This window comes from Cervus canadensis, chromosome 26 (assembly GCF_019320065.1).
Source record: "Cervus canadensis isolate Bull #8, Minnesota chromosome 26, ASM1932006v1, whole genome shotgun sequence".
Classification (NCBI taxonomy): domain Eukaryota; kingdom Metazoa; phylum Chordata; class Mammalia; order Artiodactyla; family Cervidae; genus Cervus; species Cervus canadensis.
In genome coordinates this window covers 42,528,556-42,555,989 of record NC_057411.1, presented here as the reverse complement: position 1 = coordinate 42,555,989, position 27,434 = coordinate 42,528,556, and the positions used below count along the sequence as shown (strand labels likewise).

General features: G+C 46.6%; 1 protein-coding gene across 3 annotated transcripts in view; it reads left to right on the top strand.

The window, feature by feature from the left end:
• The window catches only part of HS3ST1 (heparan sulfate-glucosamine 3-sulfotransferase 1), a 35,875-nt gene extending 8,693 nt beyond the window's left edge, over positions 1–27,182 (top strand). For all 3 annotated transcript variants that reach the window (XM_043448254.1, XM_043448256.1, XM_043448257.1), the window contains exon 2: positions 25,784–27,182. In XM_043448254.1, the coding sequence (XP_043304189.1) occupies positions 25,896–26,834 (939 nt within the window). In that variant the 5' untranslated portion in view covers positions 25,784–25,895 and the 3' untranslated portion in view covers positions 26,835–27,182. The remainder of the gene's footprint in view (positions 1–25,783) is intronic.
• The last annotated feature ends 252 nt before the right edge of the window (positions 27,183–27,434 follow it).

Genomic DNA, 27,434 nt, shown 5'->3' with positions numbered 1-27,434 from the left:
TATAACTGGAAGTCCTATTATTAAGCATCTCTAATCTTGCAGTGACAGTTGTAGCTGATGCCTTTGATGAAACTTCTAGAGCTGTAGGCAGTGAGACAGGGAAGAAAACAGTCATTTGGAGGTGAAATAATTTAGCCACCGTATGATCCAAGGAGAGAAGGAAGGGCTGTTTTCTCTGATGAGCTTAGCAACAGATCAAACCGAGGCAGACTTACTTGTTTTCGAAAAGAAACAGAAGAATTATGGACGAGTCAGATCTCTGCCATCTATGCAGCAGATTATTCCCAGCACTCTTTGGGAAGAAGGCATTTCAACCCTTGAGGCCACCAGGGGAGCAGCCAGTCCACCAACGCAGCACAGTATTCAACACAAACATTGCTCTGAGCTCATTACTGCAGGACGGGAGTTGGAACCATGAGATGCGCACAAGGGCTCCACTGAGTACACTGAAGGGGAGCTTTGTGCTTTGAAAACTCACGCTTGCAATTGCTCCCTCCTCGGATGAATCCAAAGCTAATAAAACAGTGAGAGGGCCTTTCAGACTGGCTCCTCCCAAGCAGATGACCTCAGGTTATGAACTGAGTCTGAGATCTCCCCAGGACTGCTGGACTATGTTGTTCTGAGGATGGTCATGGAAATATGTTTCCATATCAGGTAATAACCTGGGAACTCAATAAGCAATACTTTGGTTGCCAGTGAACTTTTCCCAAGCAGAGTTTAATGCTTTCTTCTATAGTAAGATACTGCTTATGCCAAAATGGTGTTTCTGTTGCATATGAAATCACTAACTCTTCGTTTAACTTGAGCTGCTTACTAGTAGTATGTTTATATGGAATATGGACCAGAAAGAAAGCAACGTGGCTTGGCGGGTTGCATGTAGACTGACTCAGTCAGAAAGATCTGGTTAGATCCACTTTGCTACTCCTTGGCCGTGCAACAGGAGATGAGTTATCTCCCATCTCTAAGCCTCAGTCTCCACATCTTCAAAATGGGCATAATTAAAATTATAGCAGATAATTGTTCAGTGCACATTAAACTAAATAAGTAATGTCAAACATTTACACAATGCCTAACTCAATCAGCATTAAAAAAAAAAAAGATGCTGTTAATAAGATAACAAAAGAAAGCAGTGTAGACTTCTAGAGTGCAAACTCAGTGTTATTTCACAGAGAGCCTGGATCTCAAAAGATGCTGTTAATAAGATAACAAAAGAAAGCAGTGTAGACTTCTAGAGTGCAAACTCAGTGTTATTTCACAGAGAGCCTGGATCTCATAACTCAACGTTCTTGGGAGACTGTCTGAGTCTTTTGCCCTTTGTTTCTTTAGTCTTAATTTATATAGTGTGAGCAAATATTATTTCATTTTCTGGGCCAAAAGCTTAGAAGCAGCAATGCAGGAAGGGAAGGAGGAAGAACCCAGGAAAGGAGGAGGGAAGAGAAGGGAGGAGAAGCCAGGACAGAAGAGGATTATGAGCAGACAGGATTCGGAGCCCAGGGAAATGCAGTGTGGCCTCTTGCAGTAGGAAGTCCCTGGTTAAATCCTATCCAGATACAGTCATTTAAGTAAATGTCACTCCCTCTCCCTGTCCCAAGGCTTCTCAGGATCTGGGCTTAATACCTATGACCTTGAGGGAAGGACATACAAATTGTACTGGTGGAACTGGAAAGAATGTGGAATGTGATGGAACTAGAGAAGCTGAGGCCTCTCTCCTTGCTCCGAGTCAGCACGAAGTCCCCGATGACAACTGAACGCAAGGGAATCCAGTGCCATCTGGTGGAGACATCGGCCACCATGCCCCTCGTGGTCCTCCGCATGATGCCAGGGGTGGGTCTGTTACTTTGGGCTTGATTTTATTTCCATTCATCACACAGGAGCTCTTTTTACTTTAACTTTATTTTTTCTTGAGGTATAGCCCATTAACTGGAGAAGGCAATGGCACCCCACTCCAATACTCTTGCCTGGAGACTCCCAGGGACGGAGGAGCCTGGTGGGCTTCTGTTTATGGGGTCGCACAGAGTCGGACATGACTGAAGCGACTTAGCAGCAGCAGCAGCAGCAGCCCATTAACAATGTTGTGATAGTTTCAGGTGAACGGCGAAGGGACTCAGTCACACACATACGTGTATCCATTCTCCCTAAGCTCCCCTCCCATCCCGGCCGCCACATAACATTGAGCAGAGTTCCATGTGTTGTACAGTAGGCCCCTGTTGGTTATCCATTTTAAACATAGCAGTGTTTTCATATCCACCCTAAACTCCCTAACTATCCCCTCCCCTCATCCTGCCCCCAGCAACCATAAACTGGTTCTCTAAGTCTGTGAGTCTCTTTCTTAAGCATGGGCTCTTATTAGAGAGAGTTTCGGATGGCATCTCTCCTGCCCTGCTTTCTCCCTGTGAAATGCTTCCTTCCCTCCTGACCTCTCAGCCCCATCTACACACACATCAGAGGAACTGACCTTTTCTGGGGGACAAGTCAGTCCTCAGTTGTCCAGTGAGGCAGGAGCATCTTTGGGGCCAGAGCACTAAGGAGATCACAGCACAGGAGAACCGCCCCTGCTCCCAACAACACTGCATTATTTGAGGTTTTTGACATTGGAGAAAATGCTTTTGTCTTTCCCAACCTTGGCCGTCCTGTTAAAAGGCATTATACTTCCTCATGGACCTTTTGGGCTTCCCTGCTGGCTCAGTGGTAAAGAATCCACCTGCCAATGCAGGAAACGCAGGTTTGATTCCTGGTTTGGGAAGATCCCCTGGAGAAGGAAATGGCAACCCACTCCAGTTTTCTTGTCTGAGAAATCCCATGGGCAGAGGACCCTGGTGGGCTACAGTCCGTGGGGTCACAAAGAGTCAGACACGACTGAGCAACAGCAAGAACCTGGACCTTTTGCTGCTGTAAACATTGGATAATATGTGTAAAATACCCATTGGAGGGTCTGGTACTGGGTACGTGTGTTAAGGCAGCACTTAGCAGTGATTATGAGCTTTTCTTGCTGGTAAGCCTGATCTTGTGTGAAAAGCGGATTAAGAATGTTACTGAGGCTCTAGCAGTGTATCCCTACCCAGACCACCTTGTCCTACACTCATCTGTCCAGGTGGGGAGAAACCCAGGACGACCCCGACAGCTGCCCTTACCCTCTGCCCTCACGTAAGAAGGGAGCAAGGTTGAGGGACTCTTAATCAGGGAAGGAAATCTTTCTCAAAAGCCTGCAGATTTCCCTGTGAAACAGAGAAATTTGAAAGTTAGTCACTCAGTCGTGTCCAACTCTTTGTGACCCCATGAACTATACCCACCAGGCTCCTCTGTCCATGGGATTCTCCAGGCAAGGATACTGGATTGATCCCAGGTCTCCATATTGCAGGCATACTCTTTACCAACTGAGCCACCAGGGAAGCCAGATTTCCCTGTAGGTCCCCTCATCCAAAAGTTTGGTCACATGCACACAGGCCAGAACTACAGAAGGAGAAACTAAGGCACAGCCATTTGAATCTGTGGAGGAGCCAATTAATCAAATAATAAGCCAATTAATCTTGGCCATCCAGAATTAATCCCTCTTGCCTTTGAGCAACTATAGGAGAGGTAATAGAGACACAGGTTCAATCCCTGGGCTGGGAAGATCCCCTGGAGAAGGGCATGGCAACCCACTCCAGTATTCTTGCCTGGAGGATCCCCATGGACAGAGGAATTTGGCAGACCACAGTCCATAGAGTCGCAAGGAGTTGGACATGACTAAAGTGACTTAGCATGCACACGCCTTTGGGCAGAACAATTACGTTTATGTTTGGATCCTGCAATTGGTGATGGAGCTGCTCCGCTCTATAACATCTTTGACTGCTGTCTTCAGCTGAAATGTAAATCTTGTATTTTTCTGGTTTTGCTTTTCTTTCCCCCCTCAGCTTCATAACTTTTACAGCTGTTTGTAATCTACAGTATTTCTCTGTGTTAATTTCTCTAGCTCTGACCCACTGTGAAGAACACAAATATAATCTGGTCCCGGCCCCGTCCCCTGGTGCACAGTGTCCCATGGAGTCCATGGTATACGGCATTGGTGTTTGAGTACAGGACACTTAAACGCAGATGAGCTCTGGGCCCAACTATATTGCTACATCACAGTATCCCTTTGGGCAAGGTTATCATTTCTGCAAACCTCACATACTCTTCATGATTTTTTCATACACTTATTTAATGTTTAATCTGTTCCAGTAGATTAAATCACAGGAGGATGGAGGCTTTGTCTGGACCCCTCAACCCCTAGGTCAATCCTGAACCAGGATGTGGTAGGCAGTTGTCACCCAAGAAATAACTATTGACCAAAAAAAACTAAGGACCCCAACATACTCTGTTTTATTGATTTGTCAGGATTAAAGGCAGTGGTGTATAGAGAACATTTAATGTTCATGATGTTATTTAGTAGCTAAGTCACGTCTGATTCTTTTGCAACCCCATTGGGACCCTAGTGCTCCAGGCTCCTCTGTCCATGGGATTCTCCAGGCAAGCCTACTGAAGCAGGCTGCCATTTCCTTTTCCAGGGGATCTTCTCAACCCAGGGATCGAATCCTCATCTCCCTTGTCTCCTGCATTGGCAGGTGGATTCTTTACCACTGAACCACCAGGGAAGCCTTAATGCCCGTCGTGGGTGCTCCACACCTAGCTATTAATAATGCAAGTGATGATGCAATTCCAAGTACCGCAGCCTGGCGTTCCCAGGCTACTCTTCCAAGCCTTGTCCCTCACCGTCCTCTGTTCTGACACCCACCTCGTGGTCTGCCCACAGGACTGCCCGCTGTTTCCCCAGACAAATCAGGGACATGGACATCCCCACCCTTTGTCAGCCCCCTCCCCTTTCTTCTTAGCTCCAACTCTCTGTCTTTCCCTCAGATCTGTCTTGGATGCTCTCTGCCTCCCGCCTCCCATCCCCAATAAATAATAATGCCTGTGGCAGCATCCTGCTGTCTTTAGGCTCAGAGTAGGGTTGCACTCCCCGCCCCCCCCCATCTGAAGGTCGGATGGCTTTGGGACTTGCTGCGGGCAGTGAAAGTGACAGGAAGCGCTATGTCACTTCCTAGAGCTAGAAGGGCCAGCTGAGGTTCTATGCACGTTCTCCCCACTCTGGCCCCAGATGGCTGGCGCTGTCTTTCTAGGTCTCTGCGACCCTCAAGTGGGCAGAGGCCTGCCACCAACCCGAGTGGGACAAGAAGCTGAGGGTTGGAGGTGCTGAGATGCAAGGTCTATTCTCCGTGCTCCTGGCTCCTCTGGCGCCGTGACGTTGCTGTAATTGACCTGGGCTTGGCTGCTTCCCGCAGGAAACGGCTGCCACGGGAGAGCAGGATAAACCTCTGCTCTCAGCTCTGCACCCGCTCCTGCCTGGTCCCAGATCTCAGTGCAGGATTGCGCAACAGAAGGTGGATCTATGTGGGGAGAAGGCAGGAAAAAAAAGCCTCCCGTCGCAGCTGCTGGAAGTGAAAGTACTGTTACCATAAACAGAAACAGGAGTCTTTGAGAGAAGCCTGAGGTTTTCGTCCAGATTTGTGAGCTCAGATGGGCAGCTGTCGGCAGTGGTCCCTCAGGGAATGAAAGTAACCTGAGTAAATGGTCTCTGGGTAACATCAGTTCCAGCTGGCGCTCTGTTCTCTCCTGAGCTCTCTGGCTGCAGGAAGCCCTCTGTGCACCAGCCTTCCCCCAGCCTGGCAGCCTCTGTTCCAGGGACGGCTTTGCATTATTTAGTCTTGAAAGTGGGCTTCCCCGGTAGCTCAGCTGGTAAAGAATCCATCTGCCAGTGTAGGAGACACAAGAGATGTGGTTTCGATCCCTGGGTCAGGAAGATCCCCTAGAGGAGGAAATAGCAACACACTCCAGTCTTCTTGCCTGGGAAATCCCTTGGACAGAGGAACCTGGAGGGCTACAGTCCGTAATGTGACAAAGAGTTGGACATAACTGGGCACACATGCACACACACACAGTCTTGAAAGTCAAGCCTGCCTTGACCTCGCTCTGCTCCCAGCCACGCTTCCTGGCTGCACAGATTCCAGCAGAAGCTGCAGAAGGGCTCAGGGTTGGCCTGGAGCCACTTGGAGGATTCCAGTTACACAAACCACCGGACCCTGCTGATTGAAACAATCTCACGTTCAGAATTGCCTTCACCTGCTGCCTTTTCTTACTTGAAGAGTTCTTTATGGTCCTCTGCAAAGATGGTGCCAAGGCTAATTATCTCATAATCGTTGTCCTTTTTTTTTTTTTTGATTTTAGTATTTTTTTTTTTTTTTTAGTTGGAGGCTAATTACTTCACAACATTTCAGTGGGTTTTATCATACATTGATATGAATCAGCCATGGAGTTACATGTATTCCCCATCCCGATCCCCCCCTCCCACCTCCCTCTCCACCCGATTCCTCTGGGTCTTCCCAGTGCACCAGGCCCGAGCACTTGTCTCATGCATCCCACCTGGGCTGGTGATCTGTTTCACCATAGATAGTATACATGCTGTTCTTTTGAAACATCCCACCCTCACCTTCTCCCACAGAGTTCAAAAGTCTGTTCTGTATTTCTGTGTCTCTTTTTCTGTTTTGCATATAGGGTTATCGTTACCATCTTTCTAAATTCCGTATATATGTGTTAGTATGCTGTAATGTTCTTTTATCTTTCTGGCTTACTTCACTCTGTATAATGGGCTCCAGTTTCATCCATCTCATTAGAACTGATTCAAATGAATTCTTTTTAATGGCTGAGTAATATTCCATGGTGTATATGTACCACAGCTTCCTTATCCATTCATCTGCTGATGGGCATCTAGGTTGCTTCCATGTCCTGGCTATTATAAACAGTGCTGCGATGAACATTGGGGTGCACGTGTCTCTTTCAGATCTGGTTTCCTCAGTGTGTATGCCCAGAAGTGGGATTGCTGGGTCATATGGCAGTTCTATTTCCAGTTTTTTAAGAAATCTCCACACTGTTTTCCATAGCGGCTGTACTAGTTTGCATCCCCACCAACAGTGTAAGAGGGTTCCCTTTTCTCCACACCCTCTCCAGCATTTATTGCTTGTAGACTTTTGGATAGCAGCCATCCTGGCTGGCGTGTAATGGTACCTCATTGTGGTTTTGATTTGCATTTCTCTAATAATGAGTGATGTTGAGCATCTTTTCATGTGTTTGTTAGCCATCTGTATGTCTTCCTTGGAGAAATGTCTGTTTAGTTCTTTGGCCCATTTTTTGGTTGGGTCATTTATTTTTCTGGAATTGAGCTGCAGGAGTTGCTTGTATATTTTTGAGATTAATCCTTTGTCTGTTTCTTCATTTGCTATTGTTTTCTCCCAATCTGAGGGCTGTCTTTTCACCTTACTTATAGTTTCCTTTGTAGTGCAAAAGCTTTTAAGTTTCATTAGGTCCCATTTGTTTAGTTTTGCTTTTATTTCCAATATTCTGGGAGGTGGGTCATAGAGGATCTTGCTGTGATTTATGTCGGAGAGTGGCTATAAAAAACATTAGATTAAGAGCCACTTTGTGCTTTTCGTTCTGCTATTTTCCTTTGTCGTCTCTCTCTCTCCATGAATGGCTCTCAATGCTCAAAATTTTCTGCTTTCCCTAAAGAATCCTTTTCCTAACATGTCAGTTTTGGAATGTTGTGATTCCTTTCTTTACTTAGGACCATTATTTAAGCAGGCTAGGTGTTATAAAAATCTGAATTTTAATTGCTATTATTGTCCTTTTCCTTCTCTTTTCAAGATGATGTCATCATGCTAGTGTTACTCTTTTATTTTTGAACTCCTTTGTCATGAGGGTGTATCAGGTGAGCCAAAGTGTTCTCCTCAATGTATCATTTAAATCTTACAGTCACTCAACATTGTAGGAACCACCCCCTTTTTTGCATATGTGGGTGCTTAGTCATGTCCAACTCTTTGCAACCCCAGGGACTGCAACCTGCCAGGCTCCTCTGTCCATGGGATTTTCCAGGCAAGAATACTAGAGTGAGTTGCCAGTTCCTTCCCCAGAGGATCTTCAGGATCCAGGGATCGAACCCACATCTCCTGTGTTGGCAGGTGGGTTCTTTACCACTGAGCCACACCGGGGGAGCCCCCACTTTCTTTAGATGGGAAAAATAAGACCCAGAGAGATGTGTGACTTTTTCATGATCAAATAACTAAGCCAGGATTTAAACCCCAGCAGATATCAACTCACTTGCTTTGATCTTCCCACACCATTCTATTTATTTCTCTGTTTATGTGCTTTACCCTGGATGTCATTTAAAAGCATATTGAACTTGGTTTTTGTCCTCACCAGACTTCTGAGTGTTCCCTAGGTGTTTTTTCCATGAAGTATGTCCCAAACTTCCTCTTCCTGGCTTTCTTTAATTTGCTAAAATAGTGTTCATCCCAGATCTTCCTCCAACTAATTGGGCCAGAAGTGTCTGTTTCCACATCCATCTTCCTCCTTCCACAATGGGCCTCTGGGGGCTGTGGAGGGACCAGTCTCCTTCTTGTATCCCTGACCAGTGTCCAGAAGGGACCTGTGCTCTGGAGACCTGGTGTCCATGTCCTGAGCAAACGATGTAGTCTCCTGGATGGTATCTGAGAAAAGAAGGAGGGTAATGTGTGTAAGAAGAAATCTTGAAATTTGCTTTAGTGATTCACATTATTAAATGTCTTTCTTCCTGTGACTCTAAGTACCTGAAAGACACTTATGGACAGCCAAACCAGAAATGTCAGCATAATCGCCAATACCTCATTGAATTGGAACCATTGAGCTTTGGCTGAGCCCTTCACTTGCCCCAACATATGAGACATCAAATGCTGAAGAATTGGTGCTTTCGAATTGGTGTTGGAGAAGACTCTTGAGAGTCCTTTGGACTGCAAGGAGATCCAACCAGTCCATCCTAAAGGAAATCAACCCTGAATATTCATTGGAAGAACTGATGCTAAAGCTGAAGCTCCAATACTGTGGCCACCTGATGCAAAGAGCTGACTCATTGGAAAACACCTTGATGCTGGGAAAGATTGAAGGCAGGAGGAGAAGGGGACGACAGAGGATGAGATGGCTGGATGGCATCCCCGACTTGATGGACTTGAGTTTAAGTGAGCTCCAGGAGATGGTGAAGGACAGGGAAGCCTGGAATGCTGCAGTCCATGGGGTGGCAAAGAGTCAGACACAACTGAGCGACTGAATAGCGAATGCTGGTTTGAATCTGATCTGAAGCACAAAGCCACACCAGCACAAGTTCACACCAGCTGATGGGGAAATGAAGGTGGTTGTCAACATGGGATATCTGTGTGGCTCAGTGACCAAGGAGACTGTAGTGATTTATTCTTTGACATCTTTGAAAACGTCCCTTGGAAAGGCATCGTCATAGAAACATCACATAGGCAAGACCTCAAGGCGTGTGTCAGCTTCCTTAGTGCCTTGATTGCCTTGAGAGGATGTGAAAGTTGCAGAAAGTCTTAAAAACTTGGTCTATTATCAGAGCTCTAACACACAAACACACATGCATACACATACATACAGATTTTATGTAGCAAATTCCTTTCAGAAGGAACTGGAATAGGGAATCCCATGGATAAGCCTTCATGTCGTGTGTGCGTACTCATTTTTCCAGGCAGGAATTCTGAGGCTGGTTGTCATTTCCTACTCCAGGGGATATTCCCAACCAGGGATCAAACCCACATCTCTTGTATCTCCTGCATTGGCAGGTGATTTTTTTTTTTTTTTTAATCCACTGACACCACCTAGGAAGCCTGAACCCTATTGAAGTCCCGTCAAATCGAGTTGACACCATCAAAGAAGGAGCAATGGAGAAACTCACACACAGACTCCTGTCTCATCTCTCCCTCTCCCAACACCTTTGCTTTTTCCTTCTTGTTCACTAAGACTTGGAGGAAGAAATTCTGCCTATTATTGGGACGTGATAACTCATTCCCACTCCATTCTCCCACCTTTGATTTTGACAAATAGAACAAACTATTTCTAAATGCAACTTTGTTATAATTCTTCTTGTCTCTTGACACATTAAATAATAATTTAAAATAATTTGAATTTGTGAATAAAAAAATAATGTGATGTGTGATGTATGTATACCCAGCATTCCGTTGTCTGTGAATCTTTATGCTAGTAAGCAGTGTATTCACGGCCATCTCTTATCCCTAACCATAGTGCAGTTATCACATATGTTGCCTCCTCTCTCTCATCCGCACCCCCAACACACCCTGTACCCCTGCATGTACCTGAGTTATTGGAGGGAAGGAACAAGGATGCAAGCTGTGTCTCTTAATTCCCCAGTGCCTGAGACACGACAAGTCCGTTTAGGTCTTGGCTGGATTCTGGGTATGTTGGGCCGGCTGATAATTGGGTTTTGCACTTCCTACTATTCTTTAAAGGTTGCATCTTCATTGGTTTAGGAAGAGATTGAATGTTACGTGTGGTCAGGACCAAGAAGCGGGACCCGTCTGGCAGCCCTCAGTCCTTTTCTGTCATCTTAAGGAATTCTGCTCACTCCCAAACTTCCATCCCAAAGGTACCCAAGCAAAAGTCCCGAACTCAACTGCCTCCATCCAGCCAAGAACATGCTGAGGCTCACCCTTTGGAGTTGACTGTGGGGAAGGCTTATCCCATCACACACAACCCCTCAGCCCCCACCCCACCCGGAAGGGCTTGTTTTACTTTGTATAGATTCCTTTCATTAAGCTTTGATATAATGCTATTTTCCTTCATCTTTTTTCCCCCCCTGGGGTGATGAAGCCTCCTTCAGAGAGGGTTCCCCTATCCTGCATATTCACCTCTTAATCAGGTCCTGGGTTTGATTAATATTTGTTGATTGAATGCTGAATATGATCTGAATAGAACCAGAGCAGCAGGTAGTTTGGGAGACCCTGCTACTGCTAAGTCACTTCAGTCGTGTCCGACTCTGTGTGACCCCATCCCTGGGATTCTCCAGGCAGGAACACTGGAGTGGGTTGCCATTTCCTTCTCCAATGCATGAAAGTGAAAAGTGAAAGTGAAGTCGCTCAGATGTGTCCGACTCTTCGTGACCCCATGGACCGCAGCCTACCAGGCTCCTCCGTCCATGGGATTTTCCAGGCAAGAGTACTGGAGTGGGGTGCCATTGCCTTCACTTGTCAAAACAGGAGACATAAAAGACATGGGCTCAATCCCTGGGTTGGGAATATCCTCTGGAGTAGGAAATGGCAACCCATTCCAGTATTCTTGCCTGGGAAATTCCATGGACAGAGGAGCCTGGCAGGTTACAGAGTCGCAAAGAGTAGGACATGACTGAAGTGACTTAACACACACACACCCTCAACGGGACAGTCTTTCCTGCTAGAAGCTATATTATTTTCCTGACTATCAAAAAGACCTCAGAAATGCAGAAATTTAATGTATTTTTCTACCTTTAGCCCATGAAATGGAAGGCTGATACCAAGTGACAAAACGTTATTAATATTTATTTTTAACAGTGATTGTTTTGTTTAGAATCTTGGATAATAGTGTCTTGCTTTGACAGACAAGAATGTTTCTTAATTCTGTAAAGCCTTCATATTGTAGATGGATATAAGAGGGCAGATATTCTGAGAATTTATGGTCCAATTGTTTTCTTTTGTAAAAGAGGCTTAAGAGTATTTCTGGGTCTTGGCCAAGGTCACACAGAAGTCAGGACAGAACTTGGGACTAGACCCCAGCTCAACACCCTGCTCACTCTTGTGTGTGGGTCCTTTCAAGCCAAGATGACTTTGTGGCGATGCATTTTATGTGCCTGAAATGATCGGTGTTAGGGAAATTGATTACCTGGATTAAAGATGGAAAACAGAGTTCCGCCAAGGGCTGGTGATCACGTTTGGTGAGGGTTGTCTACATGCCAGGGCCTCTTCTAAGCACTTCATGTATGTGGTAATATCTCCTTTAAGCCTCACAACAATCCTACAGTATTAATGCTGCCATCATCCATGCGTGTTATGTACAAGAACAGAGCCCACGGAGGTCACGTGACCTTGGTCACAGTGGGAGTGAGGGATGGAGCTGGGGTTCAAACCCACACTCCTAACCACCAGCTGGCGCCTCTGAGCTCGTCATTCCTGAAGACTCCTGAATGTCTCCCTCAGATGCCAGATTGTTTCGGATACATTATTTAAGGAATAATAAACTGAAAATATTTTTAAACTATAAACCACTTTGCAACAGCATTCAGAAAGAATACATGATCAGGCTGGCGATGGTTGAACTTACTGCATAGTACTGTAGTTAATCTGAAGACACTGAAATTATCACAAGCGATAACAAGAGATCGCAGAGAAGGTTGTGTCGAGTGCAAGATCTAGGTGTAGTTCTTCTGGGCAGATTAAACAGCATTTAAAGATTCCAGGATGACTGAGATGATAAGGCAGATGCTTTCTGTTTAAATTTATTATGGATAAGTTCAAGCTCGACTCGGAGGCAAATGAGACACTAACTCATTTTGTAAAACCTGAAGCTTTAAGAGTAAGGAAATATTTAACTTGAATAGTATTTATTTATTTTTTTTTTAAGTAAAGGATGGACAGAAATCACAGTTCTGTGTGTATGTGTGTGGGGGGGGGAGAAACCAGCCGTTACTTTATTCAGTGCTGTTACAGAAACAGCAACAACTCAATTCAGAAGAGGAAAAAAAAAAAAAAATATATATATATATATATATATAGACAATGTAAAACTGAAACTAGCTATGGTACCGTGCTTTAATTCTGCCCATGCCTGTTTCCCCCTCAGCAACTTGCAGTCAGGGGTATCTCAGTCCTTGCTCCACCCTGGTGTCTTTCAAGGTCAGTATTGAGCTCACACGCAAACGTCTGTTTTTAAATGATCACGTTAAACCAAGAACACGCGTATCCAAGAGGAAAGACAAAAACAAGCTCTTGGACCTAAAGTGAGCAGTAGTTTCCAAGATTTTCCATTAACGTGTCCCAACTTGGAGTCTGTGAGTGGCATTTCTGGGACTTAGGCTTGGGACGTTTTCCTTTGTTCCATTGCCAGGGCTCTTTTCCTTCCCCGTGCTTCTGAATCTCAACCTGTGGCCCCCAAAGGCTCCTGCAGTCTGGTATCATCTGCCACTCTCCCCCAAAGACCTAACCTCCACCGCCAACCCCAGCACGGGCTGAGTCCCTGCCCCCTGCCCAGCCCTGATTCCGCTACAAACTCTTTCTGGGCTGATTGTCCCTGGGGACTTGCTGCTAAGCAGACCCCGAGCCTCCTCCTGGATTATTTCTGGCCTTGCTGTTGATACCTTTTAGTGGAATGACGCCAGGCCCTCCCTGTCTTCTTCTTGTGTGGCTTCTCTCCCCGGCACTCTGATACAGCGGTGCCTGATCCCTGCTCACCCTGGACACAGTAATAGGTTTCCTTCCACGGGTATCTTCTACACTACAGGGTGCTCTGAAGTCAGTGACTGGGTCATTTCTGTGTCCCCAGGAATTCCCTCCTCCAGGGGATCCCATTTTGTTGGAACTCTTCACTGACCCGTCTGTCTTGGGTGGCCCTGCATGGCATGGCTCATAGCTTCATTGAGTTACACAAGCCCCTTCACCATGCCAAGGCTGTGCTCCTTGAAGGGGATGGAAACATCATAGGTTCCTTGTAGAAGTGTGGAGTGATCGCCTGTTGGCAAGTATAGACCTGAGGCATCAGTCTTTGCAGACTTGCCTTCTAATCTTTCTTTTTTTTTTTTTTAATTTCATCTTCACTTCTTTGGGCATCCATAAAAATCAGGAGTTTTCATACAAGTATTCACAGTAGAGTCTCAAAAAATCCAAAGATCAGACGACACTGGTCCCTCTTCCCCAACAACATCGGCCAGAGTTATGGCTTGTTCTTTACACCGCCCACGGACACACGGAGCTGCTTGCTGCTGTCCCCCGCCCCAGCCACCCAGCTTCCGAGGGTCATGTCACCTGCCTGGGTCCAGGAGACCATGGTGTGCCACCCCTGGGAAGACTCACCCAGTGGAAACAGTCCCAGGCAGACTCTTTCTTCTTTCTCCTAAGGGCTGTGTATCAGTCCTGGTGGCTCAGATGGTAAAGAATCCGCCTGCAACGCGGGAGACCTGGGTTCAGTCCCTGGGTCAGGAAGATCTCCTGGAGGAGGGCATAGCGACCCACTCCAGTATTTTTGTCTGGAGAATCCCATGGACAGAGGAGCCTGGTGGGCTATAGTCCATGGGGTCGCAAAGAGTCAGACACGACTGAGCGACTAAGCAAGCAAGCAAGAGCATGCTCAGGTGGCAGAGACAGAGCACGAATCTCTCTTCCTCTTTTCCCAGGGATGCTCATCTCGTTACGGGTCTTATCCTCAGGACTTTATCTAACTCTAATTACTTCCCCAAGGCCCCATCTCCAAATATCCACCACACCAGGGACAAGGGCTTCAACGTGTGAAATTTGAGAGGCAACCAAATTCAGTCTATCCAGCCTGACTCAAGAAATGAGAGAAATTCACCCTCCACCTTTGCCTACCCAGGGGAAGAATTTACTTTGACTTGTATATATTTATTTCCAGTGGCAACTATTCTAGGGCTCTGTGACCCCAAATAAAAGAAGCACAGGTTCCCATGTGTTTGGGGTTCGGGGCATGGGCAGCAGCAGACCTTGCTTTCTGATTCATTTCAGCCCCTGCACCCTTGGCCTTGGGGCTCCGGTTCTCTGCGACTTGTGTCCTCATCGACAGGGAGGCAGATGGGACAGGGGGTTCTTTGGCCTCTGATGCTCTGTGTCTCTCCTGTCCGTTTCCAGGGAAATGGATTGCACGGGTGCTGGCCGTGAGTGGGGTGATGAGGACTGTCCGCCTCGTCCAGGGACGTTCTCAGAGTCAGATGGCATCTGTCAGGAGGTTGGCTCACACCTGGAGCGGGAGCTGAGCCGTGCGTATCCGAGCGCACCGAGGCGGTTGAGATCCTGTCTCCCGTCTGCTGGCATGGCCCCCTTTTCCACTCAGCTGCGCTGAGTAGTAAGAGAGGCCCCGTCCGCCCTCCCGTCACGGAGCTCAGCCTGTGCCAGTGTTTCTGCTGCTAATGAAGGATTTATTTAGGTCACCACTGCCTTCTGTGCACGGCACCGCAGATTAACCATGAGGGGGGAGGGGCTCCTCTTCATCCCCCCTGCACACACCTGGCCGCCCTTCACTCAGGCAGGGGGGCCTTTCTGGAGGCCCCTCTGCACCCCTCCCCAGACAGAGAGCCCGGATCGCCCCTATGTGTCACTGTCCTTTCTCCTGCAAGCCTCTGTCTGGTTGAGTCACTGCAGTGCTTTGGATCATGAACAAATGCGTTTGACTAATTATCATCCTTGATTCCCATTTATATCACACAGCCTCCTTTTTTTTTTTTTAAGAGACAAAAATAGCTGCCACGATTGAAGGGCTTGCCATCGGCCAGGCAATATGGCAACATCGTAAGCACCCTCATAGGCTTCTGTTTAATCCCCACAATCGGTGTAGGTTGGCCAAGGCATTCGATCGAAGGTCTGGGTTTTCAGTGCTCTCTCGTGGATTTTAAATTAGAGAGCTGAGATTTGCGCCTGGGTTTTTGGCTCTAAATCCTCTGAATTCCAGCATCGGCCCTCCGCCCCCCTCCACAGATAACACCACCTCTGTGACCAGACCGATCCCTCTCTATTTTGTCTGCTGCAATTGTTTCCAACCCTGGATTTAAAAACAAACTACCCTAACAACCATAGGAAACCAAATCCAAAGGCAGCCTTCCCAGCCCAAGGCCAGGACCATCAGGCTCCCAATCTGAATGGATGCAGTTGTTCCAAGCTCAGGGAGTTCTTGAGTTCTTGCCATTCCAAAGGCTGTGGGTGGGCAGACCGGTTCTCCAGGCAACTGGTTAGAAACGCAGACTCCCAGGCCTCTGCCCAGAACTCTTGGATTAGAATCTGCATTTTGAACTACATCCCCAGGGAATCGATGTGCACTTGTAAGTCTGGAAAAAGCTTTATGCCTGGCGATAGTGATGGAGCAGCCAGAGCTCTTGGCGGGGGTGTGGGGAGCTTTAGTCGCCTCCCACTAGCAACCCCTTGTCCAGATCCTTCAACCTAATCTCTCACCTAATTTGGAAAAGTATGTCCTGTGGGTTGACTTCAGGCTACCTATGGGGCAGTTGGCATTGGATCAGGGAATTCTCAGAAGCTTGGAAATAACACGGTGATTGAAATCCACTGGCCTCAAATCCTTACCCCACTATGCTGCCCTCCCTGGCTGACCCAGGCACCTACTTCCTTCAATTCCGGGGAGTTGCATTCATTATCCAGGTAACCTTCTGTAAATAAGGAACGTCCTGTGTCATGGAGGTCATGGAGCCTATAAAGTGGAGGAGGGAGTGTTGGAAGAGTCCTGGTCTTTTTCAAGAGGAAAATAGGGCTAGTCACCCTCCTTTTCCCAGGCAGTCAGTGTGGCCCAGAGGAACTTTTTTCTTTAAATTGGAATGTGGTTGCTTTACAATGCTGTGTTAATTTCTGTGGTACAGCAGAATGAATCAGCTATTCATATACATATCCCCCCCCCTTTTTTTGAATTTGCTTCCCATTTAGGTCACCACAGAGCACTGAGTGGTATTCCCTATGCTATACTATAGGTTCTCCTTAGTTATCTATTTTATACATGGTACCAATTTGTATAAAATAGATATATATCAACGTACATATGTCTATTCCAATCTCCCGATTCATCCCAATCCCCCCTTGGTATCTATATGTTCTCTGCATCTGTGTCTTTATTTTTGCTTTGTAAATAAGATTGTCTATACCATTTTTTTTTTCCAATTCTACATATATGCATTAATATTCCGTACTTGTTTTTCTCACTCTGACTTACTTCTCTCTGTAGTAACATTATGGGAACCGACCTTGGGTCTTTTGTACCCTGAATTCTTTTCTACCCCCAACTTACCTCACAGCAATTACCATGAGTAAATCCAAGCCAAAGTCAATGTCAGCAGCTGTTGACGAGTGTCATGTGTGGGCAGTTTCAAGAAAATAAATATTTATGGGAATCCTGAGATCGTGCTGTCCTTCTGTAGACTGACAGGAAGGAGCTAAATCTGTTTCCTCTCTTGGTTTCCAAAATGACCTGCCAAGGATGGAAGGTTGACCCCACTGCCACAGGCTCTTAAGTTAACCATGCAGAGGTAAAGGTCTCCTAAAGGCAAACAAAAAATCATATACCATTGATTGCTCATAAATGGTTGGATACAGAAAGGACAGTTCTGACCAAACCGTCTTTACTCGGGTATTAGTGCATTCCAGAAAGTTAAATCACTTAACACCCCAGCATGCATGGACAGAGGCGATTCTTAGAGAGCAACACAAGAGCTCGCATCCTTCCTGCTGTGTTATCAGGCTTGGAGCAAGCTCGCCCCTCTGCCTGGAATGTGCTTGCCACAGCCCAAGGAAGGCATCTCCGCTCAGAGGCAAAGCAGCACACTTCTTGGTCCTGTGACCTTTTTGTTCTAGTTCAGTTGCCCAGTTGTGTCCGACTCTTTGTAACCCCAGGGACTGCAGCATACCAGGTTTCTCTGTCCTTCACTGTCTCCCGGAATTCACCCTAACTCATGTCCATTGAGTCGGTGATGCCATCCAACCATCTCATCCTCTGTCGTCCCCTTCTCCTGCCTTCAATCTTTCCCAGCATCAGGGGTTTTTTCCCAGTGAATCGGCTCTTCCCATCAGGTGGCCAAAGTATTGGAGCTTCAGCTTCAGCATCAGTTCTTCCAATGAATATTCAGGACTGATTTCCTTTAGGATTAACTGGTTTGATCTTCTTGTTGTCCAAGTGACTCTCAAGAAACTTCTCCCGCACCGCAGTATGAAAGCATCAATTCTTCAGTGCTCAGCCTTCTTTATTTGAGAAGGTCTTTTAACCCTGGTGGCTCAGAGGTTAAAGCATCTGCCTGCAATGCGGGAGACCTGGGTTCGATCCCTGGGTCAGGAAGATCCCCTGGAGAAAGAAATGGCAATCCACTCCAGTATTCTTGCCTGGAGAATCCCATGGACAGAGAAGCCTGGTGGGCTACAGTCCATGGAGTTGCAAAGAGTCGGACACGAACGAGAGACTTCACTTCACTTTAACCTTAATAGCATGTTTCTGTGTCTGCCTTGGGGAGAAAGCCAGGCCATTAGCATTCGTCATATGCCCTGTAAATGCTAGACATTGCCCTGTCTCTTTGGCATGGGTAATCTTTTGGAATCATGATAGCATCCCTAGGAAGTAGTTTTTAGCCCATTTTGCAGAATGGCACACTGAGGCCCAAAGAAATGAGAAACTAACCTGAGCTCGGTTGGCTCTCAGAATTCTAGCCTGGGTCTGTCCAATTGCTTTTCTATTACCACTCACTGCCCTTTTATTGCAAAAAACATATAGAATAAAAGGAAAATAACCACCCCCTTGGTACTGTTACAAGTATTAGCGGGGATGATTTCTACACGAGGGCCTACCGCCTGACACACAGCCGGCACTCAGGGAGAGAGTAATCGTTTCCTTTCCAACCCTTCTGTCAAATCCCTTGGATGACTTTTGTCCCCCCAGATAACCATCCCTGTTATCCAAGAAGATTCTTACCTGTGCTGGCTGGTTCACCAACTTTTTTGAGGGGCTGGGAAGGTTTTCCGGCAGACAGAGGGACCACGAGCATCGCTGTGCTTGATGTGTACTGAATGTCCCTCCTGTGAAATATTCTAGTTCTTTAATTTTATCCATGAATATGTTCTAGTGATGGGGCTGAGAGTAAATGTGTTGTACTGGTTACATTTGAAATCTCAGTCATAATGTGAATTATGTAGTAAGACTTAAGAAGAAAATTAAATATTTTTGAAGGGTTATCTCACTACTTCCCATCCTTCTTTAATGAAAATGCATTCTAGGCTCTCAGGCGATTTTGTCTGTCCTCTATGAGAAATTTTGAGCCCCCTTCTCAACATCTGGTTTCTATTTGATCCTCTAGGGAGGAAAGCTTACTACTTTTTGCCACTGTCTTTTTCATAAATGGCAAATGGTTAAGTTTCTCTTTCTGCTGAATGAAAAGCCTCTGTCAGTGCCTTCCGTTATTTGCCTGACTTTCCACTACATTCGATGTGTTCATTCAGCAAACAGCTTCTCTAGCACCCGCTGGGTACCAGCAATCACGCCAGCCCCCAAGGATGCAGTGGAGGGAGGTAGGATGCTGATAAGGAAGCTCTGAATTGACTTTTTTGGGTGGAGAGGCAGGCAGTAAACAAGCAAACATAATTTTGGATAGTATATCAGGAATATAAAACAAGATGATGGGAAAGACAGTGATTAAAGGCGAGAGGGTGGGCTCATGTTGCCGAGAAAAGCCAGCATTTGAAATAAAATCCGTGACAGGGGACAGCCAGCCTCAGGAAGCCTGGTGGGGGGTGGGGAGGGGTGGGGCATCCTGGAAAGATGGAGCAGAGAATGCCAAGGCTCAGAGCTGGTGTACCTTCAAATGAACCGGAAGGCCTGAGCTTGGCTTAAAGGGGCAGTGAGGTGGGAGGGGCAGACAGATCCTATCCTAGGTTCATTCCTGACCTGAAAAGGATTTGGATTTAACTCTTTTATTTTTTCACCTCAAAGCATGTGACTTCCCATTTCCCTGACCCCATGCCTCCTTCAATGGAAGCTAGGAGTCTTAGCCACTGGACCGCCAGGGAAGTTCCCTTGGATTTAATTGTTAACGCAGGGGAATCTCCACCTGGAAAGTTCTGTGTCCTCTCCTGTGTCAGCATCTTCATGTGGGGCCCAAAGAAGCCTAGTGCTGCTGATGGGAAAGACTCTTGGCTTTGGAATTCTTGAAACTCAGGGCTTGGTTTATCACCGCAGGATGAAGCAAGCAGCCTCCCTGGTAAAAGGGCATGAACAGAGAGTGAGCTGGATCTCTTTCAGGGATCTTTTAACCCATCTACACAGGGAAGGATGGCACTTCCCAGGTGGTGGCAGTGGTAAAAGAGCCCGCCTTCCAATGCAGGCAAACAGAAGATACATGGGTTCGATCCCTGGGTCAGGAAGATCCCCTCGAGTAGGAAAAGGCAACCCACTCTGGTATTCTTGCCTGGAGAATCCCATGGACAGAGGAGCCTGGTGGGCTGCAGTCCTTAGGGATGCAAAGAGATGGACATGACTGAAGAAACCACTCCATTTCTCCGAGCCTCACTTTCTTGGGACAATATCAGTTCTGTCCAGCATGCAGTGCGCGTCACACGGGTCCTACGTGCACAGTGGCTAGCCTAGTGTCTGCTCAGTAGCAAGTGCTCCGGATGACTGCTGCCGACATTGCTTTTGGGAGGAATGTGGACTGGCCTCCAGTGCTGTTGAACAGTCTTTGTGCTGGGGCCAGCTCAGGCTCCAGACTTCCAGAAGATTCCCTTTGATAGCACCTAGTTTACTTCTGAAGAGAGAATAAGCTGTTTATTTTTGTGCTGCTTGCAATTTCAAACTTGCCTTCCTGGTTCTTTTCCTGTTTGAGACTCTCTTGATTTGTGAGTGGGGTCAAGGATCTTACTTTTGAAGAAAGCACGTTGCACAATTAAAAGAGTTTCCAGAGTAAGAATTGCAACAGTCTCTGGGCTGTCTACTCCAGTTGTCAGAAACCACAAGTGGCCTTGGGCCCCAGAATCACCCCAGATGGTGATTTCAGCCACGAAATTAAAAGATTCTTGTGCCTTGGAAGAAGAGCTATGACAAACCTAGACAGCATATGAAAAAGCAAGCCTGGCTTTGCAAAGGGGTTGCAAAGACTCAGACGCGACTTAGTGACAGAACAACAGCAACAAGAAATGGCCTTGAGATGTCCTGCAAATGTATACACACTGGCTTTTGAAGACTTAAGACAAAAAACTGCTTCATTATCTCCTTCATTTTATCTAGTGATTATGTGTTGAAGTAATAACACTTTGGATAGGGTTACAGAAAAGACTGGTTTTTAAATCGGGTCTTCTGGAAAATGTGCAAGTGCATATGTGGGTCATTTTAACATCTGTAATAAAAGTAACAAGGAGACATGATCCATCTTAGGACAAGCTATGACAAACTGTCAGAGACATAAATGAACAGTGATTACTGTCAGAATTGAGAGGGGTTGCTCTTACCTTCCTGAGCAGCTCTTAATGACCTGTGAAGATTTGAGTTTTTCTAAATATCTTGTAAAACAATGTGTTACACTTTTATTTACATAACTCCTTTGGGGAAGGCAGTGTGGTTGGAAGAGTGGAGGGGAGAAGGTATTGGTGAAGGTAGGAAATACCAGATCACCTTACCTGCCTCCTGAGAAACCTGTATTCTGGTCAAGAATCAACAGTTAGAACCAGACATGGAACAACGGATTGGTTCCAAATTGGGAAAGGAATAGATCAAGGCTGTATATTGTCACCTTGCTTATTTAGCTTATATGCAGAGTACATCATGTGAAATGCCAGGCCAGATGAAGCACAAGCTGGAATCAAGACTGCCGGGAGAAATATCAATAACCTCAGATATGCAGATGATACTGCCCTTATGGCAGAAAGCGAAGAGGAACTAAAGAACCTCTTGATGAAGGTTAAGGAGGAGAGTGAAAAAGCTGGCTTAAAACTCAACATTCAGAAAACTAAGATCATGCCATCTACCCATCACTTCATGGCAAATAGATGGGGAAACAATGGAAACAGTGACAGACTTTATTTCTTGGGCTCCAAAATCACTGCAGATGGTAACTGCAGACGTGAAATTGAAAGATACCTGCTCCTTAGAAGAAAAGCTATGACCAAACCAGACAGCATATTAAAAAGCAGAGACATCACTTTGCCAACAAAGGTCCGTCTAGTCAAAGCTCTGGTTTTTCCAGTAGTCATGTATGGATGTGAGAGTTGGACTATAAAGAAAGCTGAGCACAGAAGAATTGATGCTTTTGAACTGTGGTGTTGGAGAAGACTCTCGAGAGTCCCTTGGACTGCAAGGAGATCCAACCAGTCCATCCTAAAAGAAATCAGTCCTGAATATTCCTTGGAAGGACTGATGCTGAAGATGAAGTTCAATTATTTTGGCCACCTGATGCAAAGAGCCAACTCATTAGAAAAGACTCTGATACTGGGAAACATTGAAAGCAGGAGGAGAAGGGGATGTCAAAGGATGAGATGGTTGGATGGCATCAGAGACCCAATGGACATTAGTTTGAGCAAGCGCTGGGAGAGAGTGAAGGACAGGGAAGCCTGGCGTGCTGCAGTCCATGGGCTTGCAAAGAGTCGGACACGACTGAGTGACTGAACAGCAACAGGGAGTTTTTAAACTGTATACTAGTCTTTCGGTTGTTTTGGAGGGGGGTTGTTTTGGAGTGGTGTTGTTTTTGTTTTGTTTTTGTAAAGGACAAGCTATATTCAGTTTCTTCTCCGGAATCCCTTGGTGGTTCAGTGGTTAGGACTTCAGGCTATCACTGCTGAGGGCCCAGATTTAATCCCCGGGAGGGGAACTAAGATCCCACAAGCCTCGTGGTTCAAGCAGGAAAAAAAAAAAATGTTTCTTCTTTTTGCTGTCTGCTGGTAACTCCCCGTTAGGAAAGTGATCTCAGATGCTCACTGTGCTAACAGGCATGCCTCATAATAACGTGAAAAGAGCATGGAGAGTCAACGCATGTGGCTTTCAGGGCTGGCCTCTGACTCTGTCCCTGCCGTGTTCCAGGACCGGGTTGTTTTCTGGGATGTGAAGCTGTGAGATGGGCAGTGCATAGCTATTCAATGTGGAAGAGTTGCTATCTCCCTCGCTTCACCCACCCCACGGCCTGCACACGCACACGTGTGTGCAGAAACATGTACACACAGACGTACAGACACGCATGTGCACATGCTCACATACCCCAAACATGTGAAAGGCAAGCACAACTGGTCCCTTTGGCTGACCCACACCGGCAGTGGAAAAGGAAATAGAATTTCACTGAGTCGTGCTAAAACATGCATTTGACTAAAGCAAATGGCCCATTAAATTTAGCTCATCCAACCAGTAAGACCAACCTTGAACCCCATCTTGTTTGACCATCTCTCCAAAACGTTTTTTTTTCTTTTTTTTTCCCCCTAAATAAGCATGTCAGGTGATTTTTCTGGTTCCTTTTCCAGTGTTCTGTGATTTTTCAACTTTTTAATTGTTTGATCTTGAAGATACATTTTTCAAAGTGGTTAATACAATTGATATCTGAAGGATATCAAATCAGTTTGATCACAAACAGGGAAGCCCTGTATATTGTTCTTCATTGACACATTTAAGACAAGTTTTAGTACTTCTCTAGTGGATCCAGCTGGTAAAGAATCTGCCTGCAGGAAGTCTGGGTTCAATCCCTGGGTCAGGAGGATCCCCTGGAGAAGGGAATGGCAACCCACTCCAGAAGTCTTGCCTGTAAAATCCCATGGACAGCGGAGCCTGGTGGGCTATCTAGTTCATGGGGTCAAAAGAGTCGAAAACAACTAGCAACTAAACCAACCACCCCAGACAAGTTTAAACTAATAAAGTGAATTTTAAGCCTGGCATAATGAAGATGATGGGCCTTCTTGATAGAAAATATGTTTTCTGGCTTTGTAAGTCCCACAGTCCCCAAACTGGGCCTGTCTCCAACTCTCCCTGAGCTGTGTTTAGACAGAGATTATTTAAAACAGAACTTCCAATCGCCTCTTTCCTGGAGAGGGTCAAACACGGATTGCTGCTTATCAGCCCTGTAAAAACATCAACCGTGGCTCATGTGTCTTGGGGGCCCATGCACTGCAGCTCAGCAGTGCCTGTGTTCCTTAGGGACTTTAATGCCCAAATGTGATAAATCTCAGAGAGTTAAAGAGGAGAAGGCATAAAGGAGGCAGTTCATGGGAAGAGCCCTGCGTTCAGAGCTTTAAATTTGGACTGTGAATTTTGAAATGGAATAAATTTTTGTGTCCTTGGGCAAGACCCTCATCTATAACTGTCCTGTGTTTCTACCTTCCACTGTCGTGTTGGAGTGACATTCAACTGAGACTGTAAGACCCGCTCTTTATAAACAGTTAACCTTCGCCTCTGTGAAAGTTTTTTGTTTCTTCCAGTAACCTCACCTGTATATCCCTCTAGGCCCACTGCACACGCTTGCTCTACTAGGAAGACATCCCTAATCGTTTCAGGCAAAATGAAGGAACACAGGTCCTCAAAGTACCTAAACTGTGATCATAACGGATACCACACTGATGCTTGCAGCCAGGCTGTGTCAGTTAACTTTTGCCAAATGTGTCCTGAAATACAAACCACCCCAAAACTCAACAGCTTAAAACCACAAGCACTCATTCTTACACATGAGGGAGATGGCTAGGCTGCACACAGGGGACAGATGGGGTGGCTCTGCGCCAAGTGTGTTTCATCTTCCTCCTAGGACCAGGGCACTTTTTTTTTTTTTTCATCGCAATGGTGTAAGGGCTGAGGGCATGTGAAAACACACAGTCCTCTTAAGGCCTATCTATGCTGGGCACTGACACTGTCGTTTCTGCCCACGTTGTTGTGCAGTCGCTAAGTCATGCCCAACTCTTTGCAGTGCCGTGGACTGTAGCACGCCAGGCTCCTTTCTCCTCCACTATCTCCCTGCTCAAACGCATGTTCGTTGAGTCAATGATGCTATCTAACCATCTCGTCCTCTGCAGCCCCCTTCTCCTTCAGCCCTCAATCTTTCCCAGCATCGGGGTCTTTTCCAATGAGTCAGCTCTTTGCATCCAGGGGCCAAAGTATTGGAGCTTCAGTTTCAGCATCAGTCCTTCCGATGCATATTCAGGGTTGATTTCCTTTAGGACTAACTGGTTTGGGCTGAGCGCCAAAGAATTGATGCTTTTTGATCTTAGTGCTGGAGAAGACTCTTGAGAGTTCTTTGCACTGCAAGGAGCTCAGACCAGTCAATCTGCCCACGTGCCACTGGCCAAATCTAAAATCACTAGGAAGTACACTCCCCCTGCACTGAGGCCACAGCAAGAACTAGATCCAGGGACAAGTGAACAACTGGAGGTAACCATTCCATTTTTCAAACAGGTCCGTCGGTCCTATTAAATGAGAAGCCCCTGGTGGGTAGGGGAGCAGAAACCATGCCCGCTTCTCTGTCACTTGCCCCTCTGCCTGGGGCTGGCAGCTGGTTGCTATTCACTGATGTTTACTGAGGTCTGACAGACCTTGCCCATCTTTTTCCTTTGTAGCAAAGGTTGGCAAAATAGGACTACAGGCCAAATCTGGCCTGGTTTTTGTGCCAGAAGAGCACTAAACATATAAATGTTTGGGGGAAAAAAGTAAACGAAGAATAATTTTTAATGACCCATGAAAATGATATGAAATTCAACCGTCAGTGCCCGTAAATAAGGCTTTATTGGAAAACAACCACACCCAGGTCTCTGTGGATGTTTTAGAGCAAAACAACATAGTTGGAGGAGTTCCCATGGAGACTATATGTCCCCAAAAGCCTAACCATTTACTCTCTTGCCTGGTACAGAAACTGTTTGCCACCCCTGCTTGATAGGATAAGTGAAAGTGAAAGTCGCTCAGCCATGTCCCACTCTTTGCAACTCCTTGGACCCCTCTGCCAGGCTCCTCTGCCCATAGAATTTCCCAGGCAAGAATACTGGAGCGGGTTGCCATCTCCTTCTCCAGGGGATCTTCCCAATCCAGGGATCAAACCTGGGTCTCCACCATTGCAGGCAGATTTTTTTACCATCTGATTAAAAAACTGAGAAAACCCCGAGGAGGTGAATGTCTTGCCAAAGATGACAGAGTTGTCAGCTTGATTAAGCCCAGTATTTACGTGGGGTTAATACTTTCCTCCTTTGTTTCCTAGTAATCAGAAGCCTGCGGATACCCATGTGTCACTGATCTGGAGACGTCCCCCTGCGGGCAGCGCTTCATGACCCAGCGGCGCCCAGCCCAGTGAAGCCACCGTGGTGTCCGGCATGGCCCCGCTGCTCCTGGGCGCGGTGATGCTGGTGGCCCAGCTCCAGCTAGTGCCTTCCCGCCCCGCGGTGGTGCCAGGGGACGAGCCGGGCCAGCCGGAGCTGGTGCGGAAAGCGGCGAGCCTCCAGGACGAGATCCCGGACGGCCAGGCCCCCAACGGCTCCGCCCAGCAGCTGCCGCAGACCATTATCATAGGGGTGCGCAAGGGCGGTACCCGCGCGCTCTTGGAGATGCTCAGCCTGCATCCAGACGTGGCGGCCGCCGAGAACGAGGTGCACTTCTTCGACTGGGAGGAGCACTACAGCCAAGGCCTGGGCTGGTACCTCAGCCAGATGCCCTTCTCCGCCCCGCACCAGCTCACGGTGGAAAAGACCCCCGCATACTTCACGTCGCCCAAAGTGCCTGAGCGCGTCCACGGCATGAACCCGGCCATCCGGCTGCTGCTTATCCTGCGGGACCCGTCGGAGCGCGTGTTGTCCGACTACACCCAAGTGTTCTACAACCACGTGCAGAAGCGCAAGCCCTACCCGTCCATCGAGGAGTTCCTGGTGCGCGACGGCCGCCTCAACGTGGACTACAAGGCTCTCAACCGCAGCCTGTATCACCTGCACATGCAGAACTGGCTGCGTTTCTTCCCGCTGCGCCGCATCCACATCGTGGACGGCGACCGCCTCATCAGGGACCCCTTCCCCGAGATCCAGAAGGTGGAGCGGTTCCTGAGGCTGTCGCCGCAGATCAACGCCTCCAATTTCTACTTTAACAAGACCAAGGGCTTCTACTGCCTGCGGGATGGCGGCCGGGACCGCTGCTTACACGAGTCCAAAGGCCGGGCGCACCCCCAAGTGGACCCCAGACTCCTCAATAAACTGCACGAATATTTTCATGAGCCAAATAAGAAATTCTTTGAGCTTGTCGGCAGAACATTTGACTGGCACTGATTTTTTTTTTTTTTTTTTTTTTTTTTGCGATAAGCTAGGCTCGGAACCTTTCCTATTGTAAGTTCTGGTGTACATCTGGGGTGGGGGAAAGAATTTTAAAAGGGCATTTAAGTATAATTTATTTGTAAGATCCATAAATTACTTCTGTACAGTATTAGATTCACAATTGCCATATATACTAGTTATATTTTTCTACTTGTTAAATCGAGGGCATTTTGTATTGTTTTTCATGGTTGTTAACATGTGTAATATGTCTCTATATGAAGGAACTAAAATATTTAACTGCAAAAAAAAAAAAAGAAATTCTGGAGATGCAGTCTTTTTTGAATATAATTAACTTGCCCCCAACTCCAAATAGTTGTGTGTGTTCATTCATCGCATATATTTCTTTGTTACTCTTAAAAAAAATGTTTTTCATAGTTATTACCTTCCTCTCCCCTTCTCTCCTTTGTTCATTGTCTTTTTAATGTCTCCCTGAGGTCATCAGATTTATTTTTTACTTGCATTGTGAGATTTCTCTTCATTGAGATGCCCTGTTATTGTTGGAGGTGACATTTTCACCCATTTCCAGCTTTAGCAGGTCCCTGAGTGTGGATTCTA